Source organism: Orycteropus afer, unplaced genomic scaffold (assembly GCF_000298275.1).
Source record: "Orycteropus afer afer isolate SDZICR_OR568_19922 unplaced genomic scaffold, OryAfe1.0 scaffold00141, whole genome shotgun sequence".
Taxonomy (NCBI): Eukaryota; Metazoa; Chordata; class Mammalia; order Tubulidentata; family Orycteropodidae; genus Orycteropus; species Orycteropus afer.
This window is the reverse complement of record NW_006921728.1, coordinates 143,790-170,387: the sequence shown is the minus strand read 5'-3', so window position 1 is coordinate 170,387 and position 26,598 is coordinate 143,790. Positions and strand designations below refer to the sequence as shown.

The following is a 26,598-nucleotide window of genomic DNA, read 5'->3' as shown; positions in this document are numbered from 1 at the left end:
CAAAATGAAAAGTTACAATTAATTTACTTAATTAAACGTTCTAAGCATATTCTAATATAAAAGCCCTGGATCCATGTTAAGGTAGATTGAATACTTAATCTGAAGATAAACGATAGATCATTTGAAGTCTTATTTAATGAAAAAAAGAAGAAGAAGAAATAACATGAACCCTAATCACCTAAAGTGGACTTTAAGCCACAGCAGTCTAAATTGCCATTAAAACAATACTGTACTGGGCTGCCATTTATGTACTTAAAATGCCTCTGACAGAGAAATACAATTCATTATAGAGACAGCAGAGTTGTTTATTTTTTATAACACTAATGTTGGTTAAAGGAGCTCTGTGGATAGTATAGTGGTTAAAGCATTCAACTGCTAACTAAAAAGCCAGCAATTTAAACCTACCAGCCAATCCATAGGAAAAAGATGAGGCAGTCTGTTTCTCTAAAGACTTGCAGTCTTGGAAACCCTATGGGGTAGTTCTGTATTGTCCTTTAGGGTCACTATGACTTGGAATCAACTCAATGCCTGGGTTTTTTGGAATGCTGATTGGAAAATTGCTTGTTCCAAAGATTAGAATTATATAGGTAAAATGTAGAATGTTGTTGTTATGTACTGTCGAGTTGGACCCGACTCACAGCGACCCCTCCTTGGGTTTCTGAGGCAGTATCACTACGGAAGTAGATTGCCCCATCTTCCTTCCGAGGAGTGGCTGCTGAGTTTGAACTGCTTAGCCTTCTGGTTAGCAGTCAAGTGCCTTAGGCACTATGCTACCTATCTACAATGATTGTTTCTACCTAGCTTTCTAAACAAATGCTAACGATCACTGTTCAGTGAGAAATATAAAGTGTATGACATTGACAATCACTTTACCCAGATACTTTGTTATTAACATAAAAGAAAAATCAGGTATGTCCAGGCAGAAGGGAACATAACCAGACCATGTAAGATTGGCAGGTGATATTTCTACATATGTATTTGTATGTGCTGTAGGAATGTCCATACATATAATAGAGCTAACAAGGTGCAACGTTATGATAACTTCTTAGCCACAGCAACTACTCTGAGAGAATGAGTAGTTGGACCTGTGAGCTCTGGACCATGGTTGCAGGGGTCATCAAACTCAATTGGCATAACATACTGCCCAAAGAGATTGTTCTACGTCCTACTTTGGTGAGTAGCAACTGGGGGTCTTAAAAGCTTGCAAGTGGCCATCTAGATGCAACAGTGGGTCTCTGCTCATCCAGAGCAGAGAAGAATGAAGAAAAACAAAGAGGCATGGAAATAAGTAGTCCAAGGGACTAGTGGATTGTGCAAACCTCAGCCTGTATGACCATGAGAGCAGAAAAACTAGAGGGTACCTGGCTACCACTGTCAACCATGTAGGAGATCCTGGATAGAGGAGGAGAACAATATGGAACAAAACTCAAAATCATGAAAAAGACCAGGTTTTCTGGTCTCATAGAGCCTGGTAAAACTCCCAAGACTATGATCCTAGTTACCTGTAGGTCTGGCATTGCATTCACTTTCAGGGCTTTCAGCCCAACAATAGACAGGCATTTACATCTGGTAGATGCACTCCCTAGAATGATCAATCATGAGAGAATAGAAGGGGGTAGTATTTGCATAGGAGAACAGCGCAGGGGCAGGAATGCATAGGAAAGAAGAACACAGGGAAGATGTAACTAAAGGGAGGAAGTGGGAAGAGAGCTGTAACATTGTGGGGAATTGCAGTCAATGTCATGAAACAAAATGTGTATGAACTGCTGTATAGAAAATGAATTTGCTCTGTAAGCTTTCACTAAAATCATAATAAAAATTTAAAAAAAAAAAAGAAATCTCAGGGTTTTGTGAGCCCGATACCAAAACCTGTTAAAGATAGCATGATTGAACAATAAACCAATCTTTGAGTTTGAGTTTGAGTTTGGTATAATTACGTTAACGAAGCAATGAGTTTTGTATAATTACGTTACTTCCTGTCAAAACATTGTAGAATTACAGGCAGTCCCGGGTTACAAGCGTGATCATTCTGTGTCTTTAAGGGGAATTTGTAGGTAAGTTGGAACAGTTGAATACGGTTCTTATTTAGCCTATAGTGCAAGCAAGACTTGAAGCTTTTCAATTTAAAAGCTGTATGTACAGCAAGTAAAGGTGATTGTGAAGAATTTGTTGTAAGTAGGGCTTGTTTCTATCGTTTCAAAATGAGGGCAAATTTTTATAATGTCAACAGGCAAATAGTAGATGTCCCTAAGTCTGATGTTCATAACTTGGAGACTGCTTTAATGTACTTCCAGTAAAATTATCAGTGCAAATCACAGGCAAAATGATTCTAAAGTTCATTCGGAAAAATCAGTAGGGAAAATATACAAAACTTTTTTATTGACATGTTATTGCATTTTAGCTTCATATTTTAAATAATTTCAATCTTAAAGAAATGTTTCAGGAGTAATGTAAGAACTCCCTAAACACTTTAGTCATATTCACCAATGTTTAACATTTTGCCACATATATCTTGTCATCCTCTATCCCCTACATGTACATGTATAAAATACAATTTTTTTTTCCTGAAGTGTTTAAAAATGTACTGGCATACATTATGTCCATTACCCTTAGCATGTCAGTGTGTTTGCTAAGAACAAGGATATTTTCTCATAACTGCAGTATATTCAGGAGATTTAACATTGATATGATACTTTTATCTGCAATCCGTATTCCATACTTGTCATTTATCTCAGTCTTGTCTTTCATAGCATTTTCCCTCCAGTACAGAATCCATTCCAGAATTACGTATTGCATTTAGTTTTCTTTTACTTTCTTTCCCTTTAATCTGGAATATTTGTTTAGCCTTTGTCTTTCAAAATATTGACATTTGAAATAAATAAATACACACCAGGTATTTTATAGAATATTTCTCAATTTTGCTTTGTCTGCTGTTTCCTCATAATTCCAAACCAAAAACCCAAACTCACTATGAGTCGATCCTGACTTATAGCAACCCCTGTTGGGTTTCCAAGGCTGTGAATCTTTACGGAAGTAGATTGCCCCATCTTCTTTCCATGGAGCAACTGTAGGTCTGAAACTCTGACCTTCTGCTTAGCAGCCAGATGCCTTATTCACTAGGCCACTAGCGCTTAGAACCCAGTAATTCAGGTTTTGATTAAAATGTTCCATAAGTGAGGTCATGAACTTCTCAGGGAATCACATCAGGGCACACGATGTCGGTATGCCCCACTTCAGTGATTTCAAATTGGATTACCTGGTCAAGATGTTCAGTTTCTGCACTATTTAGGTGAGTTTTTTTTTTTTTTTTTTTTTTTCCTCCCTATAATTGAGAAGCATTCTGGGGGAAGACATTCTAAAACCATGCAAATAACCAGCTCCTTAATCAAATTTCCTCCTATAAACTTCATATCCATTGCTTATTCTTATGTAAATCAATCTTTACTGTAATAGTTTAAAAATTATGATTTTCTAGTCCTACCACTTCTCCCATCAGCCACTCCTCAGAAGGAAGATTGGGCAATCTACTTCCATAGTGATACTGCCTCAGAAACCCAAGGAGGGGTTGCTATGAGTCGAGTCAGATTCGACAACACATAAGAACAACAACAAACCACTTCTCCACATTTATTACTCAGCTTATCCTTCATTCATTTTTTAATTCATTTATCCTTTTGTTGTAAGTATGGGTTCACAGATTCCTAATTTATTCAGTAGATTATTCGTTACTGCCTTGATTATAATGGTCAAATTGCCACAAACTTGCCCAGTGAGAGCCCGTTCAGATCAGCTCCTGTATCTTTTTGACCAGTCTCCCACATCTTACAAGTACTTCTTTACTTTCTGGCACAAGATGTTCCAGGCTCCTCTTGTCCCTTTCCTGTCCTAGCCCTGGAATCAGCTGTTCTTCCAAGGAGCCCTGGTTCTTTTTAGTGGGGAATGGTATTTAAAAACCAAGTTCAGACACTATGTGTTCCTTGCTACCAAGAGTCTTTGCATTTAATCCCTTGGGAAGAGCAGGGCTAAGAAGTGTGTGTGTGTATGTTTATAATTTTCTAAAAAATTAAGGCCAATACCTCCAATTCCAATTAAACCCTAAAAAGGTTCTTGCATTTCCCACTCCATATTTCTCTCTCTTCTTCCTTAGTGAGAACTCTGGCTCTGAAAATTTCAACACATTTGCTCATTTGCTGAATCCTACAGTACAATAATGTTGCTTCAGAGTCCCTATACTCATACTCCTGTGAAAAACAAATCTACTAAAAACACAATTTTTTGTTGTGGTGGTTATTTTTCCCTTACTTAGACTGACAGTACATAGTCACACTACTGTGTTCCAAAGCTACTTGCATTATTTCTCTGTCCCCAGTGTGGTTATTTTATTCATTTGAAATATAATTAGATTCATTTGCTTCCATTTTTATTCAGTTTCCATTTTTAAAAAACTTCTTGTGGACTTAATTTTATTTTTTGAATATGTAGAACATTAACATGCCTACAAAAAGTCAACCCTCTATAGTAAGATATATTCAGAGAAGTATCACTCCCTTCCATGGCCCCTCCACCCAATTCCTCCCACCCTGCCTCCTGAAAGTATTCATTTTCATTGTTTTCTGGCTTATATTCCCTGTGTTTCTTTTTCCTACAAAATTACCAGAAAGTTATATGCTAATTTTCCCTTCTTTCTTGCACAGCAAGGTGTTGTTGTTGTTGTTATGTGCTGTCGAGTCAGACCCGACTCATAGCGACGCCTCCTTGGGTTTCCGAGGCAGTATCACTACAGAAGTAGATTGCCCCATATTCCTTCCGGGGAGTGGCTGGTGGGTTTGAACTGCCAGCCTTCTGGTTAGCAGTCAAGTGCCTTAGCCACTATGCTACCAGAGCTCCCCACAGCAAGGTAGGATACTGTATAAACTTTTTTTTCCCACTTTGCTTTTTTCACTTAACCATCTATTCTAGAAGTCACTAATGACCAACTCATTAGAATCGTTGTCTTTCTTTTCACATAATATCATAACATCTGTGTACACCATAGTTTGTTTATTTAGCCAATCTCCTGTTTGGGCATTTTGATCACTTTCTGTAATTTGCAAATATAAACAATACTGCAATGAATAACATTGTACCATGTGGATATTTATATTGTTAGAGGACTGTCTTCAGGGTAAATTCCTACAAGTAGAATTAATATGTCGAGGGAGAAATGCATATGTTGTTTGGTTAGATATTGCTCATTTCCCTTCCATGGAGGTTGTATCATTTCCCATTCCCACCAGCTATGCCCAAAAGTACAAATTTCCCTACAGCCTAACTGAAAGAGGGCAATGTCAAGCTTTTGAATTTTTACCAGTCTGTGAGGTGAGATATGGTATCTTGATAGTTTTAATTTGCATTTCTCTTACTATGAAGTTGACCACCATTTTATAGGTTTAAAGGCCATTGCTCTTCTTTTTCAGTGAATTTGCTTTTCATGTCTTTTGCCAATTTCTATGTAGGATTTTTGGTCTTCATTTTTTTAAAAGTTGCTTATGCATCAGGGATATTAGCCCTTTAACTATAATGTGTTGCAAATACTTTATTTTAGTCTGTCATTTGACTTTGCTTCTGCTGGTTTTTGTCATTCAAAACCTTTTGAGTCAGAATAACCACAAATGAGGGCTGTGGTTATCAGATCTGAAAATGTAAGATAAAGATTTAGTAATTAAAACAATATAATTATAATGGAAAAATAGACAAGTCGCTAGACTAAATGGCCCCAAAATATATTTGAGTGTTTGGTATCAATTTCATATAAATGATAAAAGTGGCATTTCAAGTCATCAATGAAAGAGATGGTTATTAGGAAATGTACCAGATACTCAGTAAAGTGTATTTAAAAAAAAAAAAAACCTTAAGTTAGAGCCCTATCTTGGAGAAGCCACCAAAGAATTTTCATATAAATAAGTTACATATTTAGTAAATGAAACCATCAAAAGACTAGAAGAAAATACTGGTAATTATATTAGGATTTCTCAACTTCGGCACTACTGAGATAATGAACTAAGTAATTCTTTGTTTTAGATGGTTGTCCTGTGCATTTTAGCCTGTTTAACAACATCCCTGGCCTCTACCCATTAGATGTGAGTAGCACCCCCACTCATAACAATCAAAGTGTCTCCAGGCATTGCTACATATCCTTTGGGGGCCAAAATTGCTCTTGATTCAGAACCACTGATCTATATCATCTCAACTGAAAGGAGCATAACACCCAAGAATGAAATCAAACAGGAAAGTTTTGAAAATATTGACTACCTAGAGGAAAAGAAGCTCTTTAGTTCTTATAAAGAAGTTATAAATTTGAATACATAAATAAAACTATAAAATTGAAATCCAAGCAACAAGTTGAAAATAAGTAGTATAAGTGACATTCACATTTCATTAAATCAGTAAAATAACCATCCCAATAGGAAATGGGCAAAAGGCAGATACAGGCAGTTCATAAAAGAAGATATCTAAATAAATAGATAAATACAAAAAAAAAAAAAAAATCACTAATACTACGATCAAAGATATTCAAGACAAAACATGAATAAGTAAATTCAGGATGAATGCTTTACGTTTCACATGGGCAAACATGAAATACACTTAGCATGCATGGGTCTGGGAAGACAGGTACTTTCACAGAGTCCTGGTAGAAATATAAATATGTATAAGTTGATGAAGAACAATGGGAAATGCATATATTAGATTCTTCAAATATATGCATAATTTTTGCCCATGAAGTTTTATTTCTGAGACTTTACCCTAAAGAAAGAATTTAACTATAAAATAAAAGTTTATTTCAGTACTATTCATAAGTGCTAAACATTCGAAAAACGTATATGTTTAACTATAAGGAACTGGTCAAATAAATTATTGGAACATCCATATACAATGAAATATGTAAGCTCAGCATCAGAATCTGTGAGGATGGAGTAAATACACAGGGGCAGATGGATGGTTAAGTTATAATTAGAAACTTAGGTAGCAAAATTGTGGGTGTATATGTAGTATCTCTGAGATAGATTGATAGATCCCATTTCTTTTTTTTTCATTCTGTTCATACAAAACCATTAGCAGAGATTTCACAGTAATACTGTGTAGAAATTTTTAAATTTTTGTATCTATTATCTAGTATTTTTAGTTATATCTACTAATATTTCTAATGTTGATATTTCTAATACTCAAGCTTGAACTATTTGTAAAATGAAATAAAAGAACAGGGAAGAAATAAAATTTTAAAAAATCCTTTGTTTCAGTTCTAATTTTAAGGAACCTAGTAAAACATAAGGAGCTCTGATAGCATAGTGGCTAAGGCATTTGACTGCTAGCCAGAGGGCTGGTGCTTCAAACCCACCAGCCACTCCTTGGAAGGAAAATTGGGCAATCTACTTCCGTAGTGATAGCGCCTCAGAAACCCAAGGAGGGGTCACTGTGAGTCGGCTCCCACTCAACGGCAGTGAGTTTGGTTTTTGGTTTGAGTAAAACAAAATCAAAGAATTTTCTGCAGTGGTGTTCATGAAAGCATTATTTAGGACATGGGGGGAAAATAGTGATACTGTAAATCTCCCAAAATAATTATGCATAGGCTAGACTACTCTCCATGTATGTTAATAAAGACAGGAAGGCTGTTTACCGAGCCATTCCCCATGACTGTCTCTGAACCAAGGGCAGTGGTGGCTCAGTACAGTTCTTGGTTTCCATGCAGGAAACCCAGGTTTGATTCCCAGCCAGGGCACCTCACACACAGCCACTGCCCACCTCTCAGTGGACACTTGTGCGTTGCTTTGGTGCTGAACAGGTTTCAGCAGAGCTTCCAGACTGAGATACGACAGGAAGGAAGGCCTGGTGACCTACTGCTGAAAATCAGCCAGTGAGAACCCTAGTGTCACAATGGTGTGCAGTCAACAGCTGATCGTGGGGGTGGCACAGGACCGGGCAGTGTTTCATTCTATTGTACGTGGGGTCACCGTGAGTTGATGGCCATCTCAACAGCAGTTAACAGCAGTGTCTCTGAATCAGAGTCATGGGTGTTGCTTTCTTTTTGTGCTTTCCCTCTGTACTGCCCAGTTTTTTATTGATGAATATAGATTACTTTTGTCTCCAAGGAAAAACATGTTTTTATAAATCCAAACTAACAGACAAAAATTGTTTATTATTAGCCATGTGAATATTATAAAAGAAATGTTGTCTAAATTCGGTGTTCAAGCAAAACACAGTACTTTTCTCTGTCTGTGTCTTAGTAGCAAACCCTTTATGTCTTTGTGTGAAAAGACAGGAGAAAATTAACCTAAAATTTGATTTATCACATTGTAGGTTGCGTCAGGTGAATGCAATGAAGACACTGAAGTTTACAACATCACCCTCTGTACTGGGGATGAACTCACTCTGATGGGTCAGGCAGAAATCCTATATGCAAAGACTTTCAAGGAAAAGTCAAGACTCAACACAATCTTCAAAAAGATTGGGAAGCTCAATTCCATCAGCAAGCTGGGTAAAGGCAAAATGCCATGCCTTATCTGCATGAACCACCGGACCAATGAAAGCATCAGCCTGCCATTCCAGTGCAAGGGCAGATTCAGCACCCGCAGTCCCCTGGAACTTCAGATGCAGGAAGGTGAGCACACCATCCGCAACATTGTGGAGAAAACCAGGCTGCCTGTGAATGTGACCGTGCCAAGTCCCCCACCGAGAAACCCATACGACCTCCACTTCATCCGTGAGGGGCACCGCTACAAGTTTGTGAACATCCAGACCAAGACGGTGGTGGTTTGCTGTGTGTTGCGGAACAACAAGATCCTCCCCATGCATTTCCCTTTGCACTTGACTGTTCCCAAGTTTAGCCTCCCAGAACACCTGGTGAAGGGTGAGGTGTGGCCCGAAACCCTGGTCCATCACTGGCTGGGAATATGCCAAGAACAGTTTGACATTGATGAGTATTCACGGGCTGTCCGTGATGTGAAAACTGACTGGAATGAGGACTGCAAGAGCCCCAAGAAAGGCCGGTGCTCTGGCCACAACCACGTACCCAATTCCCTTAGCTATGCCCGCGATGAGCTCACCCAGTCCTTCCACCGGCTCTCTGTCTGTGTGTATGGCAACAATCTCCATGGCAACAGCGAAGTGAACCTCCATGGCTGCAGAGACCTGGGGGGAGAGTGGACCCCCTTCCCTAACGATATCCTGCCCTACCAGGACTTTGGTGATAGTGGAAGTGACTACCTTTTCCCGGAAGCTAGTGAAGAATCAGTAGGCATTCCCGGGAAGTCAGAACTTCCTTATGAGGAGCTGTGGCTGGATGAAGGCAAGACCAGCCACCAGCCTCTCACTCGATCCCTGAGTGAGAAGAGCAGATGTGATAATTTCAGAAGTTCTGTCCGGTCTAAATGTGGAACTTCTCCTCTTCCTGTCCCTGGGGCTCTGGGAGCAACAATGAAGTCTTCAGATATCACCCTACCTCCACCTCCAGTGCCTCCCAAATCTGAAGCCGTAAGTTATTTCTATTTTTCAGTGGGGTGCCAGTCTTTTCTGCCTTTTTGCTCAGTCATTCACGGTTTTCTTAAAGTAAGCAACTCCCCAAGCAAAGAGTATCAGAACCAGCAAAATGTTAAATTTTGTAGTGAAATAGAAAGGCAAGGTATGTTTTACCAGTTAAGAGTTTTATTCTGCATTTAATGAGAAGTACATTGAGAGTTTTTAACAGGAGAAGTGAAAACATTTTAACATTAAAAATTTTAGACTTTTGCTGTTCCTAGATAATGGGTTAAAGGAGGGCAGGGTGGAAGCTGAGAGCAGGAGCTACCAGATGGCCTGTTGTAGTAAGGTAGGTATGAGATATGATGCCGTGGGCTGCAGCAGGGGCTAGTGGTACACTTCAAGGGGAAATGAGCTGCTTCAGAATATGTTCAGAGGTAGACTTTATAGTAGCATTTACTGCTGAATTGGATGTAAGGAGTGAAAAAGAGAAATTAAGGGTAGCTACTAGATTCTTAGCGTGAGCAACAGAGTAAATGTTAATGCCATTTACAGTGATAGAGAAGACTGAAGGGGTTTGGGGCAAATGGGTATCAAGAGGCATCAGCATCACTTGTAACCCTCTTTTGTGTCCCTGAAGTTACAGTGAAAGCAAAGCATAGTGAGCATGCTCCTCACATGTACATACACACACACTCTACAGGTGTCTGGATGGTACTGTTAAGTCCTTAAACATAACTCACTCAGAGGTTGAGGAGGCTTCTATCAAATTTTAATGTAAAAATACAAGACAGAAAGGGGCCCTAGGTTTTGACCATGTTCTTTGATTGACAGCCATTCAAAACCTTTGATACTTATTTTTGATCACGAGATTTCATTATATCTGAGGGAGAAAGTGCTGGAGGCACTGGGTGTAATCATGTTCATTTATTTGACAATATTGCAGTGATTTCCTTTTTTCTTTCCCCAGCAGAATCCCTTAAAGATATGTAAACATTTACATGAATCTCAATATATGAAAGAATTAAAATCAAAACCAATCTGACTGAAGCACAGATTTGGGAAAGGAGGTCTTTCTACTTATCCCTGCCCACTCTCTTTTCCTGCCACCCGTACATCCTGGAACTCTCGGGTATGCAGGACAGTTTCAAAGCCATTGAGTTACTGGGCTAGCTGCTACAAATATGACCATATGTAAGACCTGTACTCTGAGATTTTTGGTACCTTTCAGATTTATAAGGAAGGTAACATGTGAAGAGAGATGATTGCTATGCAAGTTAAAAGGTAGTAAATGATATGAGTGAGATGTAGACAGATAATGTGTGTGGGAATTCAGAGGAGAAAGAGATACTTCTAGTTGGAGGATGAATAAAGGAAGCCTTTGTGGAGATTGTGACATTTTAAAGATGGTTTAGAGAATATTCAAGAATTGGCGCAGCAGAGAAATGAGAAAAAAGGGCATCCAGACACAACGTCACGTGAGCAAAGGGCTGGAAGCAGAGACAACTTTAAGCACATGTCCTTTAACACATCCGGTTGGGCTGACTGAAGAAGGGAGGGTAGCCATAAGGCTGGAGCCAGGCCACGAGGAGCCCTGAATGTCAGGCACCAGAGTTTGGGCCAGCAACCCTCCAGCTTAGCTGTCCAAGAATCCTCCTGACTGCAAAACTTAGCCTAAAAGAGAGCCACCCCTGCCTGTTTGTCCCAGGACATAGGAACCCGTAGCAACTGCAGGCCCTGGACTTAGCCCAGCTCATTACAGGATCTTCCAGGGACCTTAGGCACATGCTTCAAGATCACTGTACCCGTGAGGTGCTGGGGAAGATTTGTGGCAAGCCTTGGTGGAATTTGCATCCTTAGCCATTGTATTCATGTCAGAGAGTTCCCTAAGGATGTCCTCAAAAGCCAGGTAAAAAGTGAGGGGTCATTTCTCCTAGTCAGGATTTGAGGCAATCTTAAGGTGGTCTCAGCTCAGCCATACATTTGATGTTACTTGTAGTTTAGGGCCCTGATCTTCAGTGGGAATAAGACTACATCATCTTTTTTGTAGAACTTTGGTCATTCCTGGCATATAGTAGGGACTGACACGTCCAAGATGCTCACACCCACAGGGCATTTATGGAACTAAGTCTAGAGGTAGGAAACTAGTATTAGTTGTTTTTTCTGTGGCTAAGGAAAGATGTGCAAGAACATAAATATTAAGAGTCCTGATGTTGACCTGCCACTTAAAAAAAAAAAAAAAAAGGCTAGAGTTAAATTTGAAACTAAAAGCGAATCTCACTGGAAAGGAAAAGATTTTGGCCCCCATTCTAAACTGTCATTTCTTATGAGGTAAAAGAATCTTTTCAGAGCATGTCCAATGTTTATACAATGCTATAAACAGATTTTTTATAAACACCTGAAGTCATTTAATTTAGTTACAGAAATAAAAGAAAAATTAGGGCATTTCATGAAGTCATATATTTTATTGGTCTGTGACCATGAAATGAATTTTCCATTTTTAGGATGTGCGTGGGATCCAGAGAACGTCATGATTGTTAGATGTGGCCTCAGCTTGTAACTTTCAAAGGGGAACTTTAATGGGGCATAAATTGAAGTGCTCCCACAGAATTAAATAAAGCTTCTTCTTTGGATAGTTACAGTGGAGTGAATCCTGGGAGAGAGATGAGCCATGTGCCTAACAGCTCTCTCGCCCGACAATTAAAGATGGCGGTAAGCTTTCAAGGGAGGCCAGCTGGACAGTGTCTGGGAAGGTGCCAGCTCCCACCAGGTTCTTAGGAATGGAAGGTGCTAGAGCAATGAAAAAGAGTCAAGAAAAGCATGTCTTTCGTGGTCAAAGAAGCAAAGCTGGCCATTAGCAAATAAACTCTGGCCACAGTGCATGACCCAATCATTTCAAGATCAATTAAATAGCTACATTGCAGTTATGTTACCAATTAGGCAGCAGTGTCCTACCTGGGAGCCCCAGAACCCAGTGATCAGTGTCTTCCCTCTGTCTTCAGTAACAGAAAGAAATGCGTTCCCTCTTGGTTGGTTGCTGACATCATAGCGATTTCTGAGATTTGTGCACAAAAAAGTAATAAAGGAGCTCTAGATTGTGAAGCACCAGTTTAAACCAAGGTTTATGTGCATCTTTAATGAAGAATGTGTCAGCGTTGGTGATAAACTGCCCATCCCTTCTCACTGCTTATGAGAAACAGGACAAAAGGATTGAGTTATTAGATTTCCAGCATATGTTCATTGTTAGTTTAGAAGTCCATCATGAATAGTTTTTTTAATGAAGCATACCACCTTGTTGGTGTCTGAGAAAAAATAAGACATAAAGGGTGAATTTACTGCCATATTGACTGGGCCTAATACAGTAGGTGCTTGGAAAAATTGATTTAAAGATAGAAAAGTGAGTTGGAATGTCTGGACCTATCTCAGACAGGCTGAACAATTCGTGGGGAAATGGAAGGATGTACTTAGGTATCCTTGGAGTCTTCAGTTCCCTTCTCAGTGAGATTTAACTGGAAGCAGGAGGGTGATGATATTCACGTGCCATGAATAAATCATTAGAGGCTGCATTGCAGCATGTACGAGACACACTTGAAGCTTCAAGCTTTGTACCTTGAGCAAAACATTTAGGCTCCCTGAGTCAGTTCCTATGGGGATAATCACAACTTCTTCATTGTGTTATCACATTATACAAAGTACTTGGCATTTTTCCCTGACACTTGGTAAGCATTCAATAAATAGTACAAAAAAAAACTTGCTGCCACTGAGTCAGATCCAACTCATAGCAACCCCTCCTTGGGTTTCCAAGGCAGTATCACTACAGGAGTAGATTGCCCAACCTTCCTTCTGAGAAGTGGCCAGTGGGTTTGAACCGCCAGCCTTCTGGTTAGCAGTCAAATGCCTTAGGACTGCACCACCAGAGCTCTCTAATAAATAGTAGCAGTAACTTAATAAAGATGTATTCCAATATAGGGTCAGATAAAAAGTGATATTTTGGAGATTTTTTTCCTCTATCCTTTCTTGACTAAGGAATGAAGAAGGAAAGTCATTGTGGTAGTTAAGATTATGTGTCAACTTGCCTCGGCCTGGTTTTGAGTGTCTGGGCAGCTGGATATAGTTATTCCCCATGATGGAACTGGTAATCAGCTCCATAGTGGAATCTACTGTGAGAAGCTGAGTAGCTGCCTTGGGAATGTGGTCTGCTTCCAGTCTATAAGAAGCTACTTTGAGAACGGTCTCTAGCTTTTTGGCATATCTGGATCCTGCATTTAGCTGAGTGTTCATCTCAGTGGCCTGCCATGTTGTCTGCCAATCTTGAGACTGTTTCTGGGCTTGAACTAGTGACCTGCCATGGTGCTTGATAATGTTGGGACTATGCCATTTACTTGTTGACCTTGGGTTTGTCAGCATCAGTAGTCAGTAGCTGTCTGAGTTAAGAAAATCCTGCAGCTTCAGTGCGTGGAGAGCAAGAGGCAGAGGTAAAGCCCAAGGTTGAGGGGCCTTCACCCAGCCCCTAGAGCCCAGCACTTTGAACTCAAACTTCTAGCCTCCAAAACTATAAGAGAATAAACTCCCATTTGTCAAAGCCATTTACATTTTGGAATGTCTGTTATAACAGCACTAGAGGACCACAGTCATCCTCTGCAGCTGCATTGGCCCTTCCACAGAAGATAATGGGGATGGGCATACCCACCTGAGCAGCAGCCAGGGCGGAGACAGACAGCTTCCCATTCCAGAAGTGTATGCAGTGGTAGTGGCAGTTGCCTTCAGGTTGAATGACCTCATGGCAACCCCTTGTGTCAAGTGCTTAACCATTTGCACCACTCAGGGACAAAAGTAAGCACAGAAGTTTCATTTTGCTAGGTCTTTAAGATACTGGTTTTAAGATAACAAAACATTTGTTTCATAAAACAGGTGTTATAGTGACCGAGCTGCAGAGCCAAATTTGTAACCGTCAGAAACTAAATACCAAACTCACTACCGTTGAGTCGATTCTGACTCATAGCAACCTCCTTTGGGTTTCCAAGGCTGTAAACCTTCACAGAAGCAGACTGCCTTATCATTCTTCTTCCATGGTGCAGCTGGTGGGTTCAAACCACCAACCTTTTGGTTGCAGCCAGCTGAATGCCTTAACCACTACAGCAGAAGAGCTCCATCATAAACCAAAAGAGCTAGTGAAACATTCCACGTCCTGAGGATCCTAATAATATATAATCCTTTAACGGAGGAATTAGAGCTTTTGAGGAACCTAGCTCAAACTCACCGGCGTAGAGTCGGATCCGACTCATAGCCTGTTAGTTATGTGTTGCTCTAAAGAACTAACATTCCTAGCAAACCTATAAAAAATATTAAAGCTGAGAAGTTGCCTTGGGTACCTGAATTCCTGGGGTTTGGTTAGGTTATGGTCCTCCCAGACCTCACAACCCTGGACATGATAGCCCTTCCGAAACAGGAACCTCACACATCTACCCAATACATAAATTGTCATAAAACTACGTTTATAAACTGAGAGGAGTGACCATAGAATTGATTATATACTCTGAATTTATTTTGATTAATTTTATTTTGTTTTTTTCCTTCAGCTTTTTCCTCTATCAAATACGGTATTAGAAAAGGCATTAAAGGACAGGTTTTCTTAAATAAACCTGATGTATTAATTTTCATGATTAAATACTAAAAGGATTCATCCTGTACAAAAAGATTTACTGATTATTCCATTAATTAATGAGGACTTCTGGGACATTTGACATTTAATTAATTTTAATTACAACTTTTGAGGAAGACATCTACCCCATAGGCAAACCATATTTACATTCCCATTTGTTAATTGAAATATGGACTAAATTATTACTGTTTTGATGATTTTGAAGCTAATAACCTTCAGTTTCATGTAGCTTTGTTTGTTTTTAAATGAAACCTTCCAGGCCCAGAATTGTCCTCTCCTTTTGTGTCCCTTGAAATTCTCAATGATTGGATTATTAGTAAATTATAGTATTCTATTGGATAAACCATGTTTCATATCTGTACTCATAGATGCCATTGGTATAAAATCACATTTATAGGAAGGTTATAAACTATTTAAATAGATTTATCACTTACATTTACATTCTTATTCAGAAAAGGTCTTTATTCTGTGCCCTAGTGGCATATTCTTTCTTCTACGCCCATGGAAGCACCCTAGAACTTAAACAAGAACTTCTTTTCAGAACCACTTGCAGCTCTTTCCTCGGAGTCAGTGACCGCCTGCTCTCTCCCCTTTGCCTCCTTTGCCTGAGGCTTGGATGTTGGAGACCATTTCAGAGACAGGTCTGTGTTAGAGTCTTCTCCTTAATGGACAAAACTGGAAAAAGAAAACTGTGTGTCTGAGAATCAGATTTTTGACTGTAAATCACATCTGCCCTCCCATAATTAATCCAATAGAGGTTAATTGTATCACTACTCTGTCCTTGTAAAGCTTTAATTTCTGTTTGGCTGAAAATATCCACTGATAGCTATGTGACAGGGTTATGAACTCTTTGTATAAAAGCCTCTTTATAAATAAGATTTCTTAAGGCTGTACTGATTTTGTTATCTGAGAGAGGGAGTGTGGGAAGAAACGTACAATACCGGGCAGAGAGCAGGCAGCGAAGGCGAAGTTACAAAGTTCAGGGAAGCGTGGTTACAAAACTCTTTTCTTTGGATCACTGACATTCTCCTGAATTGGCCTTTTTAGAGAAGAAAACGAATGGTAGAGGTGAATCCAATTTTAGATCAAGCTCATCTAGAGTGTATCTATTTTCTGAATGATTATCAATGTGGAAACAAAATGATCATTACCGACAGAAGTATTCCAGAGTCTCTCTGGTAATCGCCCACATCCCAAGCTACGTGATCCCTGGGACAGGAGCGTATGATGGAAGATTTTAAACTGTGTGAACTGAGAATGGATGGCCTCCAAAGCAGGTGTCTCCAGATCCCTTGTATTATATTTAAGGGTTGAGCAAGTATTGCTATGAAATTAGTTTCCCAAGAGAATATCTAAAGACAATAAGGCAATATATGTCATAATGAGTGTTTAATTTATGGTTCTTAAGTTGTGTCTTTGGTCCAGTTAGTGAGGGGTGTGAAAGTGTCATTTCTTCTATAGAAGAAAAGTACAGAGTTTGAAGAAAGGAAGACTTTCTGTCCATTATACTAAAAAGGGAGCTCTGGTGGCACAGCAGTTATGCATTTGGCTGCTAACTGAAAGATTAGTGGTTCGAACCCACTCAGGAGCTCTGCAGGAGAAAGACATAGCACTCTGTTCCCATAAAGATTACAGCCTAGAAATACCTAGGGAACAGTTCTACTCTGTCACATGATGTCGCTATGAGTCAAAATCGACTTCGTGGCACCAAACAACAGCAACAAAAATTGTACCAAAAAGCCCCCTTTCCACACTATATTGTTTTATACACAGTTGGTGTGTCTTGTGTTTCTTGTATTCTTTCAGTCCCTAGGAAATGTCAGAGAAAGTACGTAACAGGAAAGTTAGGAATTAGTTCATAGGTAATGTGTATAAAATTCTTCAGTTGTATTTGGTGTCTGAATTTTTGTCCTCTGAACCATGAGTCAGAATCAACTCGATGGCAACTAACAGCAACCACAACAAACATCTCTTTGTGACCCTGTTTTCCAACTGTGCAGTAATGAGCTTTACCATTAAATTCTCATACGGTATTTTTTCTAATGTGGCCATAATGAGAAGACCCTTCTCACAGATTATCGGTGCTTTACCCCATGCCCATTTCCCTCCTAGGTAACCAGAGTTGGGGCAGTGTGGAGCAGGGAGGGGAAAGGAAGCTTAAATGCCTATTCCAGGAGTTAGGAAATCAAGTTCAACTTTGTAGACAGTGTTCTGAAAATAAAGAAAGAAGGCTCATTCTATGGCATACTTGATTTTGACCAAAGACTAGTTGAGTTTTGACTTTACCGTCTTTACTTAGAAACATGAAGCTTTCCATTGTCATTTGTTCCCTTGGGTGTATGTGGTCATTGCTTTAGCTGTTAGATAAGCTGCGAGTAATGGCTTTCTAACTTTATTTGGCCAGTGATGGCAGGGCTAACGCAGCAGGCAGTGGAAATGTGTTCTCTCCAACTTCTTAAATGAAATGAGAGCTCAGGTCCCAGCAGCCAGTGTGGACTTCACTTCCAAGATTTGTGCATGCATGTACACATTTCCCCCAATTTTTTTTTTTTTTTTTTAAAGAAAAGATGTACTTCCCTCAGTCCAGTGTCACTTTTTAACAATGCCTTGTTCCTTCCTTGCAGCCAGTGTTCTTGAAGAGTGGTCTGCCCTTACTAACTCCACTCTCACCCCCTGCTCCATCTTTGACTCATTGGAATCCAGCTTCTGCTCCCCTCCCTTGACTCAGGCTGCAGCTGCTAAGATCACCAGTAACCTGCTAACTCACATTTGATGAACCTCTTCCACATCTTTCTTGACTTCCTGACATTTCTAACACTGTTGTCTTCCCCTCCCTTGGCTTCCTTGACACTATTCATTGGTGGTTCTATTCCTTTGTGAGTTGTAAGGTCTGGTCCCTTCTTTTTCTCCTCCTTTGTGTCCTCTTCTGCCTGTCCCTTAGGAGTTCAACCTTCTTAGCTTCTCATTTGGGGATCTCAGTGCCACCGTGACTTCAGATTCTATCTGTCCATAGGACATCCACCTCAAACTTGGTATTTTCAAAGCTGAACTCTTTAGTTTCCTGTTCTTCCTTCTAAATTTCTGTCCGATAAATACAACCAGTATTTGTCTCACCATCTAAGCCCCCAGACTCGAGTATCATTCTGATTGTTCTTTTTGGAATGTACCCTCATAATTCCTTCTTCCCCAAGACCTTCACAGTAAGCTTTGCTGTGACTGTGTCCTTTTCCTGCCCCTGGAGTGCATTTATGGTGCTCCCACAGACCCATGTACATACTTCTGTTACTCCATCTACCCATTTGTATCTTGATTGTGTGTTCCTCTCCCTCCCTCACAACTACTTCCATGGGCTACCCATTTTTGTGTGCTCAGTATGTGTGTGTGTATATATATATATATATATATATATATTTAATGACCATATATATTTAAACAAATAAATGAACAAAATGGAATTAATTTTTTAAAAAAATAAGTAATGGAATTAACACATGTAGGTAAAAACAATGCCATGTTCTTCAGACTGTCAGGGACAATGGAAGTGGTTGGTGCCTGTGATCCAACAAACACCTTTTCAAGCTCATGTCAAACCACCATTGTCAGATCATTTCATTGTGTTAACTGATAGTTTAAATTTGAATGTGCCTCCCTAAGAATATGCTTGTAGGCTAATGAAAAGTACAATTCTCAAAAGAAGAAAACTTACCATTTGTACCTTTAGATAAATTAACTTTATATTTAGCTCTGGGTTTAGCAGTCTGCTGCATGAATACCAAAGAGAGTTGTATTCCAGGTTGTGGTGTCTAATGTTAAATAATAAGGGAATCACTGAACATTTTAGGGAAGGGAAAGATTTGCTGTGAAAAAGCAAGGATGAGAGAGAAAATTAGACTAGAAGTGTAACAGCCAGAAAGAGCTTTAGACCAGAGAATTGCCAATGAAGCAAGGTTGTAGTTACTAATGGGAGTTGACTTACTCTGGTACTACCTGAATCCATGCTGTGCTCACTGACCCTGTCATAAACAATAGGACTTTGGTGCCAGGAGCGTCTCTGCAAACACCCAAGCTACTCATAACTAGGAATAACCGACAAATAAGCAAAGGTCACCTGTAATCTGCAAGGGATGGTAATGTCCACCTCAAAAGAGAATGCCATAACATAGTTAACAAAAATCACAGTCTGCATCCTAGTGCAGTGAGTGACATCTGGGGTCTTAGAAGCTTATCCACAGGTCTCAGTTCGCCAAGAACAAAACAGTAAGAAAGAAACAAAAAGTGCAGTGGAGAAACTAGTCTACGGAAGCCACAACCTCACCATCCTGAGACCAGAAGAGCTAGATAGTGCCCAGCCAGCACCACTGACCCAGGGCCACAGTACCTGGTCCCAGATAGAAGGGGGAAAAAATATGGAGCAGAACTCAAGTTCTAACTTTAAAAAAAGTCCAGACAAACTGGAAAAGTAGAGAACAGAGAGCCCCCGAGGCTGTCACCCTGAGACATTCTTTAAACCTAGAACTGAGCCTTATCCAGAGACCACCTTTTAAAAATAAAAAATATTACCCCTATGGTCAGTGCCCTCCTTCAAAACCACCAGTATGACATCTAAAGTTCAACAATTTCTTAAAAGCTAGGATGAGACGATAAGGGGGCAGTGAAACTAGAGCACTGGAAAGGGAACAAACAAAACACAACTAAAGAGAATGTTGGCACATTTGTGGTGAATGTAACTGATGTCAAGGAACAATTTGTGTGAAAAATGTCAAATGGGAGCCTAACTTGCTGTGTAAAGTTTCACCAAAAACTCAATAAAATATTATTTTTAAAAAAAGAGAATGCCAACCCCTTGCTGAGCACCAGTGTGCACGAGAGCTTATTACCGGTAATGCAGGTACCGGTCCCCCTGTGTCGTCAAGGGAAGTTCAGGCTTACATGCTGCACTGGAAATTAAGAGGAGGGCTCACAGGCCTCAAGGCATGATATATTTTACTCCATCTTCACTTTAGAGCGGTAACTAACTTTCTCTGAGAAGACTGAAAATTAAAATCACAGACATTGACCAGTTTAGAAGTACTAGTCATTTTTAATTTAATGGTCAGAGTGTGGTGGTGATAGAGGTTTGTTCCAGTAAGATCTGCTGGCACGTTTCCTTTTCCCCCAGATTAACACTCATGTGAGGACACTTAGAAGAACCAGCATCCAGCCCAAATGCCTTGTCATAGCAAGTTCCACATACAAATATGAAGGGTATTCTTGTGGTGTAGACTTAAAAATAAAAGTGCCTCTTGGCTGTATTTTTGTGACATCTTTTAACCTCTACCTGAGTTCTGAGTGGCATATTTATGCAAGAGGTGACAAATCTCCAAGCTCTATTATTGTCAGTAAGACAATAATAACAAGAATGATGATGATGACAAGTCCCTACCATTCTAGCTTTCAGGCTACTTAAATATGCATGCAAAGTAAGTATATATAAACAATATGTGTTAGCAGACTTCAGAACCATGGTCACTTCTGGTGGCGACTTGAGATGGCCCCGGATCCTGTAAAGTTTGGGAGTGGGCCATAGAAATTGGCATATAGGTGGACATAAGCATTAAAAACCAAAAGCAGAGAGAAGGACAGGGAAGTCCAAGGTGTGATTAGATGACACTGAATCCGTCACTTTGCATGGAGCCATGTGTGTTGCGTTGAGTAGGGGGAGAAACAGCTAGAACAATGGATGGGAGCCGGATGTGCCTCAGCTGGAAGTCAGGAGAGCTTGGCCAACCTGTAGTCACAGGGTCCATTAAGATGGGAAGTAGTGTGATGAAAGCCACATGCTGAGGTTTTTAGATGTGTGGGAAAGGTAGCACTTAAGAGTTGTTGTAATTGAGTGTGAGGGAAGACTGTAAATAGGGTGTCTGGCCATCCACTATTGTAAATTGCTTTTTATTGTCATTAAAATTTGTTTAAAGCACAGCTGTAATCCTCTTGGATATAAATGGCCCATGTTGAATCAAATCAAGAAGCACAGAAATGTAGAATGTTCTAAGGGTGTAAGTCAATAGGTTAGATGATCCAATAAACCCTCACCCGTAACTTCTGAATTCCAAAATTGTATATGCCACCAAACCATAAATTTCCTCGTAAAATGCAGTACAGTAGGACTTCCCATTGACAGATGCCTTATCTTCTCAGGTTTTCTGTGATTCCTGTTACTATATGCATAAATGTAACCAAGAACATCTGTGATAAACTTCCACCCATCCATCCTAGATTCTATAGACATTCCCTAAGAAAGGGAAAGGGAAAAAAAAAAAAAAGATTGGCTGCTGCAAAATTTACTAAAAAGACAGAAGAGAGATGACACAATATATATCTCACCAAGCCACAGAGTGGGGTGACTCAGCTCTCAGCTAGACCCTCAGTATCTGACTTGATTCTCAGCTGCTTAAGGAAAGAAGATCCCAAAATGGTGTACCAGTCTTCCTGAGTCTCCTGAGCGATCCTGTCTCCCCCTTTCGCAAACCTCTTTTCTTCCCAAGTTTTCTTTCCACAGTCGTCCACCACCACCACCACAGCCTACTGAAAGCTCCTTCTCCCACTGGGGATATGAAAATTACATTAGAAAATGTCAAAAGGGGAAGCAGCCTAGAGCTAGTGAGGGAAAGAGCTTGCTGCTCAGAGTGTTTTCTTGTAGTTTAAAGGGCTTCTCCCGGTGAGACCCATTTGCTACCTAGCCCAGTGAGTCCCAGTTAGCAGGGCTGTGGGTCTCCAGGTAGAGGCAATGGTCCCAGCCCCAGCAAGAAATGCAACAGGTGACACTTTGACAATTGCTTGCATTTCACGTAGAGCTGCTATTTGCTGTTCACCACAGTCACGTGACCTTTCATCTGGTTTTCTTTGGCGAGTCAGGCCTGGGAAGCTGTTTGGAGGCCCAGTGTGTAGTGCAGGTGGTAGAGGCAACAAATCTAATGTGAACCCTTTGTTTTACTGTGTGCCAACTATGTACCCGGAGCTAATAGGAACTTGCTGTTTTTATGTGTTTATTGCCCCAGAGCTCCCTGGAGAGAGAGAGAGAGATGTTGAAGGCAAAGGTGACAATTGATGGGAACATGTCAAAGCAGACAAAACACACCCGAGCTGGCTGTTTTGACCTTGTGCTTTAGTGTAGATGGGCAGAACCAGGTATAACCTGCCCCCTGCTGCCTAACACAGAGAAGTACATGTAAAATGTACTTTCCATTAAAAAGAATTGTAGTCTGAATGTCTGTGGTGGGTGGAAAACAAACTGCAAAGAGTTTGCAGAATCAAGGAAGCAGTGCAGGTCACCTAGATCATGTGCGGTGTGAATATGAAGGGAGAGTGAGAGAGTTGGAGCAGCTCTTTTAAAAAAAAAAGCCCTGATTTGGGGGTTTGGAGAGCTGCCTCTTTAATTTCTCTGTAGCCTTGCTTCTCGAAGTATGGCCAAGGGACCAGCAGCTTCAGTGTCACCTGGATGCTTGTTCTAAATCTGGAGTATCTCTGGGACCCCCTAGACTTCCTGAATCAGATTCTGCACGTTAGCCCAATCCCCCAGGTCATTCATGTGTACACCACATATGAGAAGCCCTGAATGTAGCTTCAGAAGGAGTGTTAAGCCAGTAAAGTGCTATGGAGAAGCTCCACAGTGTCTAAGGTATGGGTCAAATGGAATAGCACTTGCACAGTGAATAAATACAACCCAGTAGGAGAAGGTCATCTAATCCTGTGTGACAGAAAGATCATGACTGCTTTATGTCCTTTTTTCTTAACACATTTCATTAGCCCCCACATTTCACTGTTTAAATACACCCATTACTTGCTAAATTCCAGCAGTAACAAGCGTTTACCAAGCAGTGTCTTTCCAAGTCAGTCTGTCCCAGCAAGTATTTGATAGGCGTCTGATTTTCTCTCTGGCAGTCTCTGGTGTTTTCTGTCCTTCTTGTTTGCTCTAGTCTTCTCACTCCCTTCCTCACTCCTCCTCTTACTGATTAAGAGCAGTGACTTGACCCTGCAGAACTGAGCTCGCCCAGTGGCATTGTCAGGCTGTTGCTAACCCAGAGTGTTCTTTTCTGCGCCAGGTCAGGGAAGAATGCCGGCTCCTGAACGCCCCACCTGTTCCGCCCCGAAGTGCAAAGCCTTTGTCCACAAGCCCCTCCATTCCTCCTCGCACAGTCAAGCCGGCGCGGCAACAGACTCGTTCTCCCAGCCCCACCTTGTCCTACTATTCTTCAGGGCTGCACAACATGTAAGTCTTCATGCCAGGTCCCACTTCAACAAGGTTCTTCTCATCAGCCAGTTCACAGGTTCTTGAGAACATTTACGAGATAGCCAAAACCTAGGTAGAGCAGTGGGAGAGGAAATGTGTTTTGTTTTGTTCCATGGAATTTTACTGGAAAGAGCAGGATGGAGACCCAGTTGGTTTTGAGCTCAGATGGCAGAGTCGATGTTTTAGGAAGAAAAGAAATCGTAAGAATCTGTGAAAAGTGCAGTGATTATGGCCAACTGTATTCTCTTGGAAGCAACCCATGGGCTTCCATCGGTTCTCACAACCCAGCATCTAGTTCTTTCTGCTTTGACTTCGATGCATGCAGACAGACACCAGCCTTCAACTAGGACCTGAAATGGAAAGGGTCCTCTGAGTTTCCACCCACTACAGGAATCCCTTCTTGAACATCGCTGCCAGGCAGCCATTCACTTCTGTCTGGATCCTTCCACTGCCGTGAGCTCATTCTTTTGCAATGCAGCTCATTCCATTGTTGGCAAATGCTAATAATTATTTTTAGAGATCTTTCATAATATTGTGTTGAAATCTATCTGCATGTAACTTGCAATTATGTCTTATGTCTGGAAAAACAAAAAACAGGTCCACCCCCTTCTCTTTGTCACCCCAAGAAAATTTGAAGTCAGCTATGATGTAAGTCTTCACTCCTCCAAAAGAAACAGCCTCAGTTCAGCCCACTGTTTCTCTTGGCATCACCACCCAATCAGTCCCTCGTTAGCCTGCTTACCTACCTTTGAGCACACTCTAGTTTCACTGTTGCTCTTAAAATGTGGCACCCAGAGCTGGAAGTACTACTACAAATGTTATCCTTAAGTTTAAAGCCCCTCTCCTGCAGGTTTTTTTGTTCTCCAAACATTTAAATCTTTATATTAATGTTACTGAATTGTACATGAACCTGGGCAAGCTGAGCATTTTATTTAAACTTTTCCTCCTGCTTCAGACTTACTGATGTAAATAGAGTCATGGATGGTGATGATGTGGTCACTGTTGCACAAAGCTGGCAAGCATGAGACACCTGTTTCACTCGATACTCACCCACAGCAGACATCACTAATCAATCATGGCATCTGTGCTAACTAAGCCCAATTATGACTTAAGAATTTTTTCATCATAAAAATCCAGACATCATCCACTAACTAATGGTCAAAATTTTCTTGTTTGTTTCTAAAAACAAGTGTATGTATGTATATGTGTGTAATATGGCATTTTAAATCATTACATCCATATTTATAATTACTAGTATATTTTATTAAATATTATTTTAAAAACCTCAAGTTAGTTTATTGAGTGAGTGAGTGATTAGAAATATTTTTTCCTAACTACCTTTTTCTATTCGTATTATTCTGTGGATAATGAAAGGCTTGGCATTTTGGCTTTTATTTTCACTAATCCACTTCTGTGTTTGCTTTTAAGCAGCGTTACTAAAAGTGACACAAGTCCTTCTGAAAGTGCTCCTGTGTCCTGCTATCCATGCAACCGAATGAAAGCTGATTCTGTGGACCTAAAATCCCCATTCGGAAGTCCTTCTGCTGAAGCTCTGTCCTCCAGGCTTTCGTGGCCTAACCATTACACAGGAGCATCAGAGAGCCAGACTAGGAGTGATTTCCTATTAGATCCGAGCAGGAGCTATAGTTATCCTAGACAAAAGACACCAGGCACACCAAAGAGAAACTGCCCAGCACCTTTTGATGTTGATGGCTGTGAGCTCCTGACCAGCCAGCTTGAACCCAGCTCCATCACTGCAGAATTCAGTAGCAGCATGTCTGGTTGTCCCAAGTCAGCGAGCTACTCTTTGGAGAGCACCAGTGAGAAAACTCTTGCAGCTGGCACGACAAAGCAGAGTATTTCATGCCCTGCCTTACCCCCACGGGCCCCAAAAACAGTGGAAGAAAGAGCTGCCCCTGAGACATCTCCTTTGCCTCTGAAAATTGATGGTGCTGAGGAAGACCCCAAGTCTGGGTCACCAGACCTCTCCGAGGACCAGTATTTTGTTCAAAAGGGCATGCAGGACATCTTCTCCATCTCCTGTCCCTTTGCATCTCCACTCCGTCTCCAGCTGGTGCCTCGGTCTTGTGGTGATGGCTCCCCGTGGCAGCCACCAGCTGACCTTTCAGGACTCTCAATAGAAGAAGTGTCCAAGTCTCTGCGGTTCATTGGTTTGTCTGAAGATGTCATATCATTCTTTGTTACTGAAAAGATTGATGGGAATTTGCTTGTTCAACTGACAGAAGAAATCCTTTCTGAGGATTTCAAATTGAGCAAACTGCAGGTGAAGAAGATAATGCAATTCATTAATGGCTGGAGGCCCAAAATATAGCCAAATAACCCCAGCTAGCATGGAACAAAACTGATCATTTTGTGTGCTAGAAGGGGAAGGCTGGGACATAATTTCATGTTTTTGCACTAAAAACCTTCTCTGTAAATAGGGATAAGGGACACTCTTACTATGCAGATTACGTTTTTTGAATGGTGAACAGGCTATTTTGTACATCAATAAAAATGCTGTACAGAACACATAGAGGTGTGCCTTGTACATCACTCAACACTCAACAGCTGCTAAAAGGAAAAAGGCATGTTCCAAGAATTCATTCTTAACCCAAATAGGTTTATGTGAGAAGGTATGATATTTATTACAAAATAGCCAAAGCTGAAAGACATAAAAATCTTTAAAAAAAAAAAAACACTTTTGAACAATAATTCCCTTCTTTGGAGAAAGGGTTGACTTCAGACAATTATCTATATTCTGTGCTCTGTCGTTTCGATTGCTTATTGCTAATTGTTTAACTCTTGTGCCTGAAAATGTTAGTAATATGAAATGACACTTTAATGTTATATGCTTGGTGGGAAAATCTTTTATCAAAGACATATTGCAAAAGTCATCTGTTAATGGAGGATATGTGGTGTCCTTAGAAACTATACAAATCATGCCCACAGTAATTTATCTATAACTGCTGCTAATTTAATTGAGCAGAAAAAAATATATATATACATATATATATATATATATATATATATATATATATATATATATATATACATAATACACCTGCACATGTTCTAAAATGTCATTCTGGGTCACGTTTTAGATCATATCTGTTCACTTTCAAAGATCTATTGAGGTTTTAGGGCTGAAAAAGTGGACTCTCTTAGAATAGGGGAC

The 26,598-nt window shown here is 40.3% G+C and overlaps 1 protein-coding gene across 1 annotated transcript in view; it reads left to right on the top strand.

Annotated features, from left to right (window-relative positions):
• Nucleotides 1-25,755, top strand: part of GAREM1 (GRB2 associated regulator of MAPK1 subtype 1) — a 274,738-nt gene extending 248,983 nt beyond the window's left edge. The window contains exons 4-6 of the mRNA XM_007945632.2: nt 8,335-9,507; nt 23,236-23,402; nt 24,852-25,755. Coding sequence (XP_007943823.1) covers nt 8,335-9,507; nt 23,236-23,402; nt 24,852-25,755 — 2,244 coding nt within the window. The remainder of the gene's footprint in view (nt 1-8,334; nt 9,508-23,235; nt 23,403-24,851) is intronic.
• The last annotated feature ends 843 nt before the right edge of the window (nt 25,756-26,598 follow it).